The sequence below is a fragment of the Periplaneta americana genome, chromosome 11 (genome assembly GCF_040183065.1).
Source record: "Periplaneta americana isolate PAMFEO1 chromosome 11, P.americana_PAMFEO1_priV1, whole genome shotgun sequence".
Classification (NCBI taxonomy): Eukaryota; Metazoa; Arthropoda; class Insecta; order Blattodea; family Blattidae; genus Periplaneta; species Periplaneta americana.
In genome coordinates, this window is record NC_091127.1 from 14,188,322 (window position 1) to 14,206,383 (window position 18,062).

At 33.6% G+C, this 18,062-nt stretch overlaps 1 protein-coding gene across 1 annotated transcript in view; it reads left to right on the plus strand.

The window, feature by feature from the left end:
- The window catches only part of LOC138708825 (uncharacterized protein CG43867), a 414,444-nt gene that overhangs the window by 365,876 nt on the left and 30,506 nt on the right, over positions 1–18,062 (plus strand). Inside the window, exon 18 of the mRNA XM_069839027.1 lies at positions 13,292–13,581. Within this exon, the coding sequence (XP_069695128.1) occupies positions 13,292–13,581 (290 nt within the window). The remainder of the gene's footprint in view (positions 1–13,291; positions 13,582–18,062) is intronic.

The window sequence follows — 18,062 nt, forward strand, 5'->3', positions numbered from 1 at the left end:
TATTTGAAATGCTGGCATATTCAGTAAAATCCCTGTATTGAACATTCTGTGTTCATATAATTTAGTATATTGCATTAGGAAAATAATAAATCAGTTTCGTACACATGGCCAAAAGTTTTCTTTTTGAGTTTTTAATGGAAAGGTTTGGTTCCTGTTTTCGATCATTTAAAACGTAATTTTCCACCAGTCTTTAATATGTGCACTTGAAATATTGGTTTCATAAGCACAGAAGATCATTGACAAGCTGCAATTGGATACATAATGTCTCAGTTTTGTATCAAGATTGCTTTGTTGCAATAAATATACAGCCATTTTATTATTTTGACTTACAAACGAATCCAAAATGTCTCAGTTGCAGACACACAGAAGATTTAAATTACAAAACTTTATGAAGCTTACAGTTTTATAATTCTAGCAAAGAAGAATAATTTCCCGTCAACTTTTATATCCGTATAAAGCAATATGATTCCTCTTTTATAGGCAGGTTATGTTACTGGGTAGGCCTTACTCATAAACTTTTTATTCTCTAATCCTTTTTACTTCATAAAATATTTGTCAGTGATCTTCTATATTTTGTACACTTCTTTTTTGAAGTTGAAAATATTGTCATGCCTATTTCTTCTGTTCAGTACATGACTTGAGTGCAAACTTTCATGAAAGCACCAAATTGGTACGAGTTGTTGTTTAAGTGTCATGTAGTTTGCATTGTATTTCTGTTTGATGAACTGGTGCTACATTAACTTATTAAATATCATACGCTGATATCTCTGAATCTTTCCTCTCTTCTTAGGCATGCTTGAACATAGTTTAACTTGATTTCATTTGTTTCTGATTGAACAGAATAGTGGTATTAGCACCCCTGGTCACTTCCTTGATAATATCACTTATTAGGGAAGCAAGATAACTTAGTTACATTGCAACAAAATTTCTATTTCATAAAACTCAAAAGAAACTCAAATTCTGGGCATGGTAAGTAAGCTGTGAGAAGTAGTAAATTTGTCTTCATTACTTGTGTTAATTCATATTGACGGCAGATAAATTTTATATAAAATTTTAATATTCTCATACCTTGATAGCACGCAGTGCATTCCCTTGAAAGAAAAATATTTGTTTATTACATGCTTGAAATGTTGCACATTGTAAAAATAAATGTATAGTTGTATCACAGTCTAGTATATACAGTTACGAAGCTCAATACTTACTAAATATGCAAACATAGACAGTTGAAATACGCATCCATAGATAGTTGCTCACCACCAGGATCGCTACTATCGCCTCATCACAGACCCTTTCCCCAGCAGACGATAAAATGTATTGTACTTTCGATATTGTATTCTTTTGAAAAAAATTAACACCTTCCTTCCACTTTTGAAATATGAAACACATAAGGTTTATATATGATTTTCATAAAGCATATTATATTATATTTTATAAAGTGGGGATTATTCCTGTGTTCGTCCATGGTCTGGAATTTAGGTTAAGTTTAGATTTAAGACCTCTCCTGGCACCACATTATCATAATCATCTTATCACATCATCGGGGTAATGTAACTCCGCCTTCCAGGTGCCCCAACCTCAGAAGTGGGTTACAACTAAGCCACGGCCAGGAGAGAAGACCAGAAATGTCGAAAAGATAACCTGGTGGCATTGGATAAAAAAAAAAAAAAAAAAAATTTATAAAGTCACCTTCCTGGATCTTTCGGAAGAAGGATAACTCTGACCTCTTTTTCTTACAATATTTATGGAACCACAAATGTCTCCTTTTCCCATATTAAAAAATAAGGTAAAGGTATCCCCGTAACATTCCATGAAGGCACTTGGGGGGCATGGAGGTAGAGCCCCATGCTTTCCATGACCTCAGCACTAGAATGAGGTGGTGTGGTCGGCACCACGCTCTGACTGCCTTTTACCCCCGGGAAAGACCCAGTACTCAATTTTATAGAAGGCTGAGTGAACCTTGGGGCCGTTCTGAAAGTTTGGCAACGAGAAAAAATCCTGTCACCACCTGGGATCGAACCCCGGACCTTCCAGTCCTTAGCCTTATTATTCAAATTATTGTATTTAGTCATTTACAGTTATTACAACCGATAACGAACATTTCACAGTTATTTTGTTGTCCTGTGGTTTACACAACTTTTCACAACAGAGCGAAATATGGCGCAGTCAATGCCTTTTCAATCTAGACCAGGCCGTATATTTCGCAATATTTAATCGAAATAAAGTCAGGTATTACACATACGAACAACGTAATTTTCACACCATAAATAATATTACATCTTAACTCGCAAGTGAATTATGTCTGAAGTGTCTCATAGTCATTGTTTCAAATTTTATTAATGGAATTACACTACATTTTAGAGAAACATATGTTACTGTTTATGCATTCCAACTAATTTATATGGTTGAAACGCCGTCCTTCGTGATCGGGTTAAGCGAGTTACATGGTCTGCCTTACGGCCTGTATTAGATCACGATGGCAGTGACACAGTCTATTGTTCCTAGTACTCACAGCGCTCCAAGCGGCTAGCAACTATCGCGACAAATGCAAAAAATCACCCCAAGCTTCGTGACTGTATATAGTAGACTGTGGTTGTATAATTATTCATTTCTACAATGTTTCCTTGTACCGGTATTCTATATAAACGAAATAGGATGTAAATAAATTGAAGTACTTCGAAAATTTCAATTTCTGCCACTCTTTGCCGTAAAATACGAAGCCTGCAGTTAAATGAAAGACATTATGGAAACAATAGATTTAAAAACATTTACATTACAATGTTCAGAAACTGATGTTCTATTGAATTTTGTGAAATAGAGCTTTTACTGTAATTACACCAAACTCACTTTTTCATAGGTTTAATTAATTATTTTGAATTCTGCAAGTGAATTTTTTTACTACGTCAAGCACCACTGTCTGTAGAGTCATAGGACACAGTGGCCCCCGCATGGCACTTTTCAAGTAGTGGCCAGATCAGAAAGAATATCTACGAATTTGATTACTAGTGCTTCGTTTTATGTCAAATTCTTCCTGTAGAGTTTCAGTTTTATACATATCGTATCATGAAACAGATTTCATTCAATTTCCTTAAGATATGTACGTAGTGCAATTCATTCCTTCGTTGAAATAACCTTGCAGACAATCCATATTCCATTCAATACCTTTAGACTTGCGATTTTCAACGAGTTGATCATTAATTTTTTTCTGAATTCATAGCTTCTTAAGTTACCTTTTTAATCACATGCAAGATATTTTTAATGTTTTTGGAAATAATAAAACATGCACATGGCTTGAGAGAAATGTTTTGTTAGAGTTTCTCTGTTTTTGTAGGTTTATTTTTAAATAAATTTGTGATCAAGATTAAAACTATAGTTAGCTGAGATTGATTACATTTTATATTAATTATTTTTCTCTATATATAAATATATATAGAATTAATTACTTTTAAAACTTAGATTTTTTTAGACAGTTATAATTTTGATATCCTCTTTAATATACGTTTTCGTTTCCTTTAGAAACTAATAGGAAAAAATTCAATTAAACATTTTATTTAGATTCAAGTTAGATCAACATGGCTTTGTTCCTAATTGCAGGCATGAAAGATGTCTCGTTAGTTAATTATCATAACTTAAAAGTACGACTTTCAGATGTGTACTGACTCTCTTTTTGTGAGGGTAAAGCTGTCAGGACGTAATTCTAACCATTAATCTCCGGGTTATGTAACATAAAAAGTTCTACTTCTATGCCCGCTTTTATGTCTTTGTGAATTGATGTGAGATATTTGTTTATCTTTGCTATTTTGTGTAGGAAACGTGTGTCCAGTACTGTTCTTTAGGGTTTATTACGAATATATACTAAGAGTGAAGCAAATAATTTTAATTTTGATATTTGGCATCATTGTTTAAAAATGAAATGAAGATAAATAAATGGGCACATGGAGTTCTTCGCGAATGTATAAAATAATGTCAGGTTAAGATAAAAATCAATTTTTTGCATAATATTTTTTCTTCTACAGTAAGTTTAAATTCTCACAAAAATGTTTAACATCTCTTTACTTAAGCACTGGCCTTCTATGCCCAAGGTTGCGGGTTCGATGCTGGGCCAGGTCGATGGCGTTTAAGTTTGCTTAAATGCGACAGGCTCATGTCAGTAGATTTCCTGGCATGTAAAAGAACTCCAGCGGGACAAAATTCCAGCACATCCGGTGATGCTGATATAACCTCTGCAGTTGCGAGCGTCGTTAAATAAAACATAACATTTTTTTTCTCTTTACTTCGTAAGATTTTAAATACATAAATACAATCATTCGGGTATTTTAGTTTTTTTAGCTTATTTATTTTGATATTAAGGTACAAACAGTGTTATTTTTTATAAAGCACATTGTGTTAAAAGAGTTTTAAATATAACTGTAAGATATAATGGAATTGACTTCATTTTGAAAATATAATTGATTTAATTGTGCTAATTACAAGTGTCTGAAAACTGACTTTTGATACTGTGTTAGGAACAAAGAAAAACACAATTTATTAACCTCTAAGTAAAGGAATGCAAAGTTCAGACTTTCATTTTAAATATGGTCTTCAAATTAGAATAGAAATATAGCTTTACTGTTAAATAAAAACGTGTTTTTAATACTTCATCAGAATGAAACTTTAGGGGAGATGAAGTAATATTCTCGGAGATAATTTTCTTAATGTATCTCTGGGAATAGTTCAGTTGTTCCAAAATTACGTTTTCAGAAAATATTTTTATCTGACTTCACAGAAAAAAATAATTTATGTAGGCCTATTTAATGCATAAAATAATTCTTAAATAAAATTTATATACCTACTGGTATTTCATTATATTTGCATAAACATATGATAAGTAGGATCAGGAAAATTTTGGCCTTTGCCTGTTGTTTAGTCTTCTAGATATGGAAAAGATGAATGGATATAAAAACATAATGAAATGGTAATCACAGTGTTACGTTATATTTAAAAGAATATATCATAGTCACACAAATTCTTTCCTAGAACTAGTCTTGTCAATTTCGAATCAGTTTCAACATTTTTTTTTTATGTGTTTGTAACTAAGTTTGAGAAGCTGGACGGTGTACCTGTGTTTCTTATGGTTGAGTGATATTTAATTTTTCTTTTATGTCGGATTGAAGTGAAAACTAATTATTATTATTCTGTATGTTATTTGAATGCAAATTGTTTGTAAATATCAACAGAGCAGTAAGGTAAGAAGTTGATGGAGGGATATGGCATTGTTTAAGATGTACATTGCTTCTTTATTCAGTAACCTTGTAGCTGTTGTCTCCAAATTCCTCCAAAAAAAAGTTTGGCTCGTTAATTTTACAAGCGTTGCTGCTGATTTACTTTATATTAAAGAGAACTCATTACTTAAAATATTACATTTAATTCATATATTATGGAAGAAAATTTGTTTTAGTTTTAATTTTTTATTTTAATGCAATAATGCAGAATCTATAAATAGTACTGATGCAGTCATTGCCTCAGTTTATGAGTCACGTAACTTCGAGTTGTTGCGGCCATGATAGCACATGTTTGGCGAAATTTTTGGATATTTGATTGCATGACATAATTACAGTGATTTTGGATCCGTGTAGTTCTAGATGTCAAGTTTCATGCAAGCGCTTGTGTCTTGCTGTAGAGTGTGTTGTTTTGTATTATTTCGATTAGAACTCATCATTTTGCACACCCCTGTGGAATGGAAATGTCATGTTTTGTATTGTGGTTTTGTTATATGTGATGTAGTGACATGTTATAATTTTTGTAGCATCGTAGTGTGTTACCTTAAGAATCGGATGCTATGTTGTGGATTGTTTACACATCTGAAAATCAACTCACAGATTTATATCACTTCTGTGTGTCAGTGTTACTTGCGGCACCTGGTGGAGAGTCTAGAATTGTTGATTGCGTATAAATCATATCATCATATTTCACTTTATGAACATTCGGCTTCTTTCCACTGATTATTAATAATGGAAGATTTAAGATGATATGATTAGCCTATTTAATTTTAACGATTAACAAATTTCATGTCACTAAAACAACGATATATCAACGTTCATTAGAAACTATGCACAATTTGATTTTATGTACCTTGAGATGGGATGCCCTTTGACCCATTCTAGTATTTTATAAACTTACACAAGTTCTAATACTGCATTTTAAAATAGAAGTTTTATCATTCTTCTTGAGGTCCACTTTAACACTTATTAAAATGTAAAACTTTATAAAAACTTTTAAAAGTGTTAAAATTATTTAAAAAAAGGTTGTTGTTGTTTTCTAATGCCAGGCGTTTGACAATAAAGTCATTTGACCTCTTGCACTCCAATATTTTTCAAAGATATTACCATGGTCAGCCACTGAAGCACAGATTTTGAGGTGTTCCGAAACCATTTCTTGGTTTGAGTTGCACAATGGGCAGTTAGGGGACTGATATATTCCAATTCTATGCAGATGTTTGGCCAAATAATCATGACCTGTTGCCAATCTAAAATTTAAAAAAACGTAGTACACCTTATATAACTGGATGGTTCCATCTGGTTGTATAAGCTACACCACCTTCTTAACAATTTTAACACGTTCAGAAGTTTTTAAGTTTTATAAAGTTTTATATTTTAGATGTAGAATTGGAATATATCAGTCCCCTAACTGCCCATTGTGCAACTCAAAGCAAGAAATGTGCTTCAGTGGCTGAACATGATAATATCTTTGAAAAATATTGGAGTGCAAGAGGTCAAATGACTTTATTATCAAACGCCTGGCATTAGAAAACAACAACAACATATTTGAGATATTTTATGTTATTAGAGTTCTTAGAAAATAAAAAATGAGTAGATGATATTACAATTAGTCGAAAATAATTATTTTTCATAGTTTTGGTTTGGGCCAAATATGCCTCGCAAATGTGTTATTTTGGTTCACCATTTACTGGCCCTAAATCACTAGAAAGGAAGTGATCAAATTTATCTAGGTAAAATCCCATTTTTTGTGTTTCGTATCTGCAGAAAATTAGAATAGGCATTAACAAGACTCTTGAAATTGTACAGGCTTTAAGATCCTAGGCAAAAGTTTCAAGCTGAGGTAATTAAAAGAAAACCACTTTCAAAATTTGTTGTGGATAAATGTTGTTTCAATGGAAGTACCTTGAGACAAACTTCAGAAACAAAGTACCTAGGAATAACTTTGGACTAGAAACTCACTTGGAAAAACCATTTAGAGGAAGTAACTTTTAGGACAATCAAAATATTACAAATTCTTGAGACTAGCTGGAGTGAAATGGGTAGCTCACGACAAACACTAAACACCACATAAAAAAACCTTCATTCAACTTGTACTGCTATACTACGGAGAAGCACAAATCACATCAATAGAGTCCAGCATGAATTAATTAGAAATATGCCAAAAACAGGCTTTCAGAATACGAGCTGCAAAGTCAACTCCAATACCAGCCACGCATGCTTCAACACAAAATTGTCTAGTAGAGCTCACATTGGAAGGAAAGAGCATTAAAGGTAAGCGTTCATTACATCATATTGCACTCATCGGACGAATCGCACAGATAGGAAAAAAACAATCTTTGCTGTAATTGTTATGTAACCACATTCACTACATCGTATCGCACGCATTGGCTCTTGGTAAATCCAGCCACGTTTCTCGGATGAGCAACTTTTCCGATGCGTGCGATCATGATCTTCTTTAATAAATCAATTTTAATTGCTCAACTGTTACTATTATGTTGTGCCATGTTCAGAGTCACACCAAAATGGCAGATGGAAAACTTATTTCCCTTGTAGAAAACTGCTGAGAATTATATAATTTGAGGCGTTCCCATTACAGTAATCAAGTCGTTTCTTACATATATGAAGGGTACAGAAAAAAAACGAACAGAGTCGCAATTTTCTTAAGCATGATGTCATTATCTAATTGAGTATATTACTGCAAAATTTATTGCTGTTCCTAATTCTTCTTTATCAATTTTGCTAAGAAAAAAACATACATTTTGCAGTAATATACTAAATGAAATGATGTCGTCACCCTTATGAGAATTGTGACTCTGTTCGTTTTTCTCTGTATCCTTCGTATATTATGTTTCTTCCTCTTCAATTAAGAAGTATGAAACAATTGAGGACCGTTTTTGCAAAACTTGCTAACTGCAAAATTTGCAAAATGGAGATTTTGGTGGATTCGTTAACATAAAGCAGGCCTCTACACAATGTTAAAGTTATCTTAGTAAAATTGAATTATTTCTCTTCATTATAGTGTGTCAAAGTGTGATGGTTGCACCTGTCTTCATTCAGTTTTTTGTCTCTCCTGTAAAATTTAGTTTTTTCAGTTAGCAAGTTTTGCAAAAACGGTCCTCAATTACAAATTCTTATTTGTTAACACTCGTGATTAATAGACCTAACCTCAAAACTCCTCTGTTTTTAGCAATGTCAATATCGTACGACGTATGTTTTAAACAGCTGATAGGGAATCCGATGAGGCGATGAGGTATAGCCGTTAAAGTGAACGCACTGCACTTAAAATATCCATTGGGTGCAATTCGTACGAGGAGTGCGATATGATGTAGTGAACACTTACCTTAACAGAACATAAAAAAACGCGAAGACTATCAATAACCAATTGGGAAGAAATAAAATCAAACCAAACAAAGTTGAAAACACAAGTCATAAATATCAAACAAATACGCAACATGCCAGATCCCAAAGAGAACATCCTAGTTAGTGAAAATCCATTGTTCTTTGAACTTAGAGGTACAACAAGAACCTATAATCAAATCCCAGACATGTGTACCTCAGTCCTGAAAACATTAGCTCTAGAAACAATAAGTTCCAGATAGAATGACTCCATGTGTATATTGACAGCTCAGCAAGTAACAAGAAGTCAGGAGCTGGAATAACTTGCCCTCTCTTCTCGACTTATCAATTACCATAGTTGAAGAACATGCAATAACTTCGACGTAGAAATAGCAGCTATCTATATATCACACCAACAACTCTACCGAATAGGAAGTTTTAAGAAAGCCATGATCTTTTCCTACCTAATGGCAGTAATTCAAGAACTAACCTCTTGCAATATAAAATTAATCCAAATTAAAAGAATATCAGCAAATTATCCAGCACCTAGAGAAACTACAAAAACACATTTACCTACAGTGGATACCTGGACGTGTGGAATTGCTGGCAGTACTTGCAAAAATGGCTGCAATATATTTCAAAACAAAAACAACTACCTTGTATATCCATAAAACTACTAATAACACAGAAATATAAAGACCTGGTCAAACAGGAGCTGCAGAACAAAACCAAAGACAAAAAATAAAATACCATCATCAACAAACCAGAAGCGATCCACCAAGCTCCGTGCAAGTCTACTGTAATAAAATTCAGGCTAACAACAGGACACGAATTTTTAGGAAAAATCTGACTAAAACGGAAATTCTAGGTGATCCAAAATTGTCGTCTGTGCATTAAAAAGTAGGAAATGACTGAAGAATTTCTCCTAGTTTGTGACTTCCTTTCAGTGACCAGTTCCACTGAAGAGAAGTTTTAGAAAGCAAAAAAGAAAGGTAATGGTTTCATTGCCAAATGCTTGGCATTACGCAACAACATATTTAGCTGTTTTCTCATCCTATTACACACTTACTGTACCATGATATTTAAGGTGGGTAATTAAGTCAAATTTATTAATTTATTTATAACAGACAGGCCAAAGTATTTAGGTACAACGTGAAGACGTTTAAGTTATTACTTATGACTTTGTGTAACAACAAACTGTATTTACGGTAGATAAAACTATGTCAGTCATGGTGTACATGACTGTTAATACATACCTTTAACATTGCGTGAGTTAGAATTCCGACTAGGGAATGTCCTTGACAATGTGACTTCTTGTCTTGTCTTTTATGAAGGCCTAGAGACAGGCTGATGCCCCAACACGAAATTTATGCCATCTGTCGGATATATAGGATTGAGATTTTCGAAAAAGACAATCAGACAAACCTCAATAAGGGTGAAATTCGTAAGAAGGAAAGAAAATGAATAGAGCTACCAGTACCGGTATACATAGTTTTATAAAATTTGTGTATGAATATAAATTAGGCCTAAAATATGTGAGTCATTAGTTCCAGTAACTGCTTTCGCCTTAGAAATATTGTAAATTATTGAGAATACTTTACTGTGGACTGAGGTGGAAAGCCATTTTGCTGATAATTAATTAATTGTAAATATTCTGAAATAAAATTAATTGACGAAAGTTTTATTCCAAATTACATTCTAGAAACTACCTTAAATTAGTATCAAATTGCTTTATGAGTGTACTAAACTCTGTCACTGTACACACACATATCTGTACTGATATTCTTCTTCTGTAATGTGTAAAATTTTCTTCATAACGTGAGAGAATTGAATGTGTTTATGTACAGGCATTTGCCTACAGAATCGTTTAATAATGTTGCTTGTATTGTCTAGTCTCTCATCAGGAGCAACTGGTAACCCTCGGCAGAAATTGAGCAGTTGCTCGCATAAGCTCGTTTTTTTATAAATGTGCTATAAATTTTTGTGTTAAAGAATGTACTTTTCATTAATATTTTATGCAGCTCCTGTATCCGTATTTTAAGAAATATAGCTAATTATATTAAATACAGAACTTTCTGTTTTAAGTCTAATTTAGCCTATATATTTTCTGTGAAACTTAATTCGAAACTTAAAAAGGTTATATTATGTGTACTATTAGGGAGACTATGTTAGTATATGACATAATATAAAAGCAGTCATTTTTTTGTAAATAGATAGTATAGAGATAAATTTGAGTTCTAAATCATAGCACTACTAATGTATGATCCACCAGTTAACTTTACGAAATCAGTAGAGGTCTACATATTTACTATAAACTGCGATTTAACTAAATTTATTAGCTTTCGTAATACCCTGATTACTGGTAGCACTATCTTGAAACTTTTTTTTATCACAGTTTAATTTGATAAAATTGATTTTAGAGTACATAATTCTGTATTTAATCAATATAACATTGAATTCTGTATTTGATAATGTGTATGTATTTATTAAATAACAATAACAAAGATTAACAACAATAACAAAGATTTTTATTGCAAGCAAAAATTACATACAATAACAAAGATTTTACAATACTATTGTAATACTCGTATATGAATATTCTTCAAAATTCGAAATTGATTACCAATCTCATAGTCAAATACATATTACAAATCATTGTATAAATACAAAGTAACTGGGTCACATCCGAAAAAGCAAGATGCTTGAAGTCGGATGTGACCAATAATGGAAACTGGATAGAAGAAAAAAAAAGAAACAGTAAATAAAATAATAATAATAATAATAATAATAATAATAATAATAATAATAATAATAATAATAAAAAACACAACTGTGATTAAACTGTTAACTGTAATTACACATAAAATTTAAAAAGAATAAGAAAAAAAAAAACAAACGGTATATAGCCTATGCATAAACATACTAAGTTAGGAATACGACATTGTAAAAGTGACAAAAAATAAATAAAGAATAAGAATTTACATGATTATAATTTTAAAAACAGTTCAAGCACTTGTTTTTTTTTAAATGTATTATTTAATAATTTTAGTTTAGGATTCCTTTTTATAAAATCATTATATAATCTTGGACAATATATTGCATTGCTTTCCTGTTTTTCTATATTATTGAGATAATAAAGAATTTTATCATATTAGTTCATTTGATAACATTCAGTTGAGGTAAAAATATTTGTCAGAATTGAAATGTAGTTTCAAAATATGCCACTGCGAGTTTTAACATGTATTTTCTGTTCATGGAAATCATTCATGAAGTATTTATGTTTCGTAATTTTAGTCTGTACGGTACAGGAGCTGTGAGCTGTGTTGGTTTGTTGCTGACGAACACTAAACTCTAAATCGATTTTAGTGATGGCATCCATATTGTAGACTCATTAAATGCTGCAGCTTTTGACAGCTTATTGCGTTCCACTTCCTCTCATTTGTTTCTTGCTTTGTCTGTTAGAGGACTCTGCAGTTTCACGAGACATTGTCCCATAAATGTCTCTGTGGGCATTGGAAAGGAATTTAAACATTAATCTTACACCTATTTAATATGTATAATGTAAGCTGTAAATTTAAATTTAATATAATTTTAATACATATTTTTGCATTGTGCTAGACTGGTTCAGTGATATAAATTTTAACGTGGTAAGCCATACTGTCTCGTATATATGAACCGGTTTTCCTTGTGTGTTTTGTATCAGTATATACTTCTCTTCTTTCTTATATGATTGAAAGAAAGTAGTCCAAATGATGGATACTATGCGTGTCTAAGTGAATATTTTTGTATTGGAAAAATGTTGGTATCTGTATTGCTATAGTCCACACTGGTACTGAAAATGGTTCACAGGAAATGAGATTTATTCATTTCTTATGAGAGTGTTATGAACATATACAGAGCGTTCGCCTACGGGTGGGGCCAGGAAAGCGGCATGTACTGATACGCCGCTTTGTGCGCGCAGTTGTTGAGACACGCTCGACAATCAAGGACATCAAGGTCGACAAGTTATCAGTTGTGAGCCAGATGTTGCAGTATTTAACACGTACAGTGCAGTTTCTTGACACAGTTGCTTAAATATCCAGCGGTGTGTAAAATTTGTTAGCAATGCAAAACGCAAAATTCACGCTTGAACAGAGAGTTTTTATGTATGATGCTTATGTGAAAACAGAGTCATGTAGAGAGGTGCGTAGGCAATTTGAAGTGAAATATCCGGGTGCTCCAATTCAGGGTAGAGAAACTGTTAGACGTCTTGTTAACAAATTAAGGACAACAGGGTCGATAAATGCTACAATTCCTAAGCGAAAACAAAGAGTATTGACGGAAGAAAAAATTGATGAAATCAGTGCATCATTTACACGCTCTCCTTATTAATCATTAAGACGTGTTTCACAGGAAGTTAGTGTTTCAAAAACACCAGTCTTTACTGCTGCTAAACTTTTAAAATTAAAACTCTACAGAGTATAGTATAGAAAGCGGAAGCTTATGGATAGACGATTCCCGCAAGCGACACCGCAGGCAGGCCGCTTTCCTGGCCCCACCCGTAGGCGAACGCTCTGTATTTCCTGACCATTTGAAAGGATCCTGTTTAAGAAACAATTTGATTACAGTAAACTGACTTGTATTCACTGATTGGACACGGTGCAGGTATCCACAGCGACAGTGCCACTTCGTCAATAATGGGTGTTGTTGTCCTCGTTTAGCAGCTGCTGCTGTGCGCCACGCAGTCGTTGTTTGCGTGCGATTCTTCGTCCTCGTCTGGCAATGGAGGGGGAGGAGGTGGTGTGGGGGGCACCCAGAGGGGATCCCCCACCTCCTTGCAGGCCACCCCTCCCCCCGCACCGCCCCTGCTGGACTGCAAGACCAACCCCCCGACATTTGTGTTCGTTCAGGGCTGGCAGCTCCTTGCACTGGCTGTGTCGCTCTTCGTGCCACGCAACAACCGCCTGCTCTGGTATCTCAAGCTGCACCTCCATCGCAACGCAGACTCCAAGCAAGTATCGTACAATGATGCCTGACGCAACAATCTAAGTTTCTAGCATGTGAAACTGAACAACTGATTTTCCTTTTTCAATAATAGTATATGAGCCGTTCAGAGCAGAAGTGGTGTAAGTCAAAAATGGGTAATGAGGGTTAAAGTAAACATTCTGTAAAATACAGCGCAAAGTAGCAATTAATATTCAATTTATTTAAACTACTAGCCGTACCCGTGTGCTCCGCTGCACCTGTTAGAAATAAATATAAAGTAATTACATAATTAAAATAGGACGTTTGATCCAGGGAACAACTTTTACAACAGCGCAAAATAATCTGCTTCGCTCATTACCCAATTTTTTTTGCATTGCATTTATTACATATGTATTTTATATATTTTAACACGATTCAATTGAGCATAGTTAAAATTTGAATTATAAAATAATGGATTGCTAAGTTAACATACTATTACTGCATACTAAATCAATACACTCTCGTTGTTCGTTAATTCTCTGAGATTAAAATGAGTGTACATAAATATTATTTTAAGAAATATAGAAAACGAATGTACAAAATAGCCTATCAAATTTTCTGTGCATAAGAAGCTATTTTAATCTTAAGTACCTGTCCTCGATTTACTCAGACGTTACTGTAATAACATTATAGCAATATGTCCCTCTAGAGAAACTACACTTTCCAATGGTGAAATAATAATTAATTATACAAATCGGTTAATTTAGCTTCTGATACTACTTCATGCAAACACAGAAACATTCTCTGTAGGCTATGTTTAATAGCTTTCGATTGTTGATGTCCAAGGCCCCTGTTTCGATTGTTGTTGTCCAAGGCCCCTTATAGACGAAGTCATTTGTTCTTAATTCATTGCACCGTCTTAGATGGCGTTATTTTAATTTTAAAACTCATTTATCTCATGAAATATCAGTCCTATCAAAATTTTTCAAGGAATAAAACTTATCGGAAATCATTTTAAAGAAACTTTTGTTATGTAACATTTTTCACAAAAATCAATAATAAGCGAGATATTTCGATTTATTTAATTCAGGCCCCCTTATAACCCCCCTTTTAAATAAAGTATTTTGAATGCCATATAGCCTAAAATCTAAGTTACAACGAACTTAATTTATATTCCAATTTTCATATAAATCGGTTCAGCCATTATCGCGTGAAAAGGTAACAAACATACAGACAGACATACAAACAAAAATTTCAAAAATGCGATTTTCGGTTTCAGGATGGTTAATTATATATGTTAGGACCAATTATTTTTGGAAAATCGAAAATTACCAGAAAAATTTCGGCTACAGATTTATTATTAGTATAGATTAGTAGTCAGTGGATAGCAAGAAGGCCATATTAATTGCTACTTTGCGCTGTTGTTGTTGTTGTTTTTGTTGTTGTTGTTTTCTAATGCCAGGCATTTGACAATAAAGTCATTTTACCTCTTGCACTCCAATATTTTTCAAAGATATTATCATGACCAGCCAATGAAGCACAGATTTTGAGTGTTCCGAATCCATTTCTTGAAAATGGCAAGTTGTAGCCGATTTAAGTGAACACCATATTTTAACGTTTTGGTGGCTACTCCATTCACACACAACCCCCAGAATGTCTGGAGGACCACACCTGCTGTTGGTCGACAGGTCCATTGGACCTAGCTGGGAGATCTTGTTGATCACCAGCTTTCCCTCCTTAAGCCACTGGAGGACGATTTTAGTGCCATAGCAGGTCAGCACTTGGAACAGAAAAGTAGTAAGAGGAGGATGGAAAGGGAAATGAACCCCTAGGCCTCGAATGCTCTAATGCCGTTGGAGTCGAAGAAAGTAAGAGTTGAGTCAGAGGACTGGATAGGAAAGGGTAAAGAGGGAATTAGGTATTGGATAGAGGAAAATTATACCAAATTCAGTCATTAACTCATCAAGCTGACCAGTGCTAATTGATGAGTAGCCCCTCCCTTTAGTTCAGCTCGTAAAATTATGCTTACTAACTTTGCGCTGTATTTACAGAATTTTTACTTCAAACCTCATTAACCAATTTTGACTTGCGCCACTTTTGCTCTGAACGGCTCATATAATTAATTGTCAGATTTAATGAAGTTAGAGTGATCAGTAGTAGTTAAAATACTAGTCTTTGAACTCACGGTATGCGAATGATTCCCATTGTAACTTTTTTTTTTTATTTTAGTACGTTATTTTACGACGCTTTATCAACATCTTAGGTTATTTAGAGTCTGAATGAGATGAAGGTGATAATGCCGGTGAAATGAGTTCGGGGTCCAGCACCGAAAGTTACCCAGCATTTGCTCATATTAGGTTGAGGGAAAACCTCGGAAAAAACCTCAACCAGGTAACTTGACCCAACTGGGAATCGAACCCGGGGCATCTGGTTTCGCGGCCAGACATGCTGTTACTCCACAGATGTGGACCCCATTGTAGCAATAATTATTGTTACCATAACAGATATATTCTGTAGGACCAAAAATTAATCTTTACGTAGATTCTTCGCCCAACAGTGCATATTGCTGTGGAATCCCGGCCACCAAGTCACTCCTTGTATATTGGCAGTTGACTTAATATATGTCAACATATATTTCGAACTTGGAGTCAGGCCAGAAAGGAAAAACACTAGAGGAGAGGGATTCGATCTGGTGCTGTGGATTGAACTTCAGCGTAGCTCAGTGGTTAGAGCACTTGGTACGTAGAACCAGGACCCAGGTTCGATCCCCCGTGCCGGAGTGAATTTTTCTCCTCTAATAATCATTGTTACCCTAACAGATATATTCTAAAAACATAAAATTATTTAGTCACACGTTAAAAAGTGTTAAAATTTTTAAAAAAGATATATACCTTGGACAGACGGCCCGTTTCGACGTGATGTTACGTTTTCATCAGTGTCTCCTGAACTACTGGTGATCTTGAATTCTGCGATGTGCATTTGTTGGTTGTAGGGGTGGTGGTGTGTTGCTCTTATGGTGGGGGCTGGTTGTTTGTGTGTTATGACATATCATGACATCGAATAATGTGTGGGTATTGAACTGTAATTGTGTATTAAGTATATGTTGTGGGTATGTTATGTTTTTAACAAACAAAGTGTTAACGTGAACTATAATCAATGAGATATATTCTGCAGGACCACAAATTAATCTTTACGTAAATGCATTTTTAGGTTAAACAAATCCTAGATGTAGCTTTCATTAGATGAAGGAATAAAAAAATTAGCCCATATGATAACTTCATTGCATATAAGATATTATTTTGTCCATTAATAAAATTGAGTACAGTAGCGTCTCGATTATCCAGACTATACGAGCCAAGGGCAATCTGGATAATACGAAGGCAGGGTTTCCAGACATCCTGGATTTCCCAGGATTGTTCTGGATTTTAATGGTGTGTTCTGTGTCTTGGATTGAGTTATATTTGTTCCAGAATGTCAAAAGGATTAAGTTTTTTTGTTAATTTCTGTAAAATTATCTTCAAAATTTCTTATTAATTTTTCAAGACTGTCCAACCTATGTTCAACATCGTCTTCAACGCCAACTTGCGCCTCTTATCAGGTTGTATTGCAATAAAAATGGTAATACTATAGTATGTAGTAGGTATTATACTGTATCTTTAGTCTTTACTTTCTATGGAAATTGATTTATTATTGATAGGATTTAAATACTGTATCATGCATTTTTTTCTGTATAGATCAGACATTATTTCTCCAGACTTTATCAATAATTCAAAGGAAATTTCATAATCTAATAAAAATGTGACAAAATTAAGAGTTTAGGCCCTATATAATTGGTTGAAATACATAAAACGAATAAAATCAGTTGTATTACAACTTTAATTAATTGAAATGTATAGTCACGTTAAAATACCCAGTGGCAGTGGTAACTAATTACACTCAATAATGACAATTATTAAAAAAGTACAATTAGTAATAATAATAATAATAATAATAATAATAATAATAATAATAATAATAATAAATACTAATAATAATTAACAGTAATAATAGTAGTAATAATAACGAAAAAATAAATGATAATAATAATAATAATAATAAATACTAATAATAATTAACAGTAATAATAGTAGTAATAATAACAAAAAAAAAATAATAATAATAATAATAATAATAATTAACAGTAATAATAGTAGTAATAATAACAAAAAATAAATAATAATAATAAAAAACTCCACTCTCCCCGAATGGCCCAGAAGAGAAGCTGTTGCGACGTTCCGCACCACAGTAGGTCATGACTGTCTGCTAATCACCTCCACCGCCTGGGTGTATTATCCAGCCCCACTGCATGCTCTGTGGATGTTCCGACACCATGGACTCAAACCACATTAAGACTTGTCCAGCACTTTCATCTGTCAGCTTTGTGGATAGGTACCGGGAGGCCAGAGAAAGAATGCAGCAGTGCTGACATCCACTCCTTCACAGTTTCACTTGCACATTGTTCACTTTATTTCGTTTTCTTTCATTTTA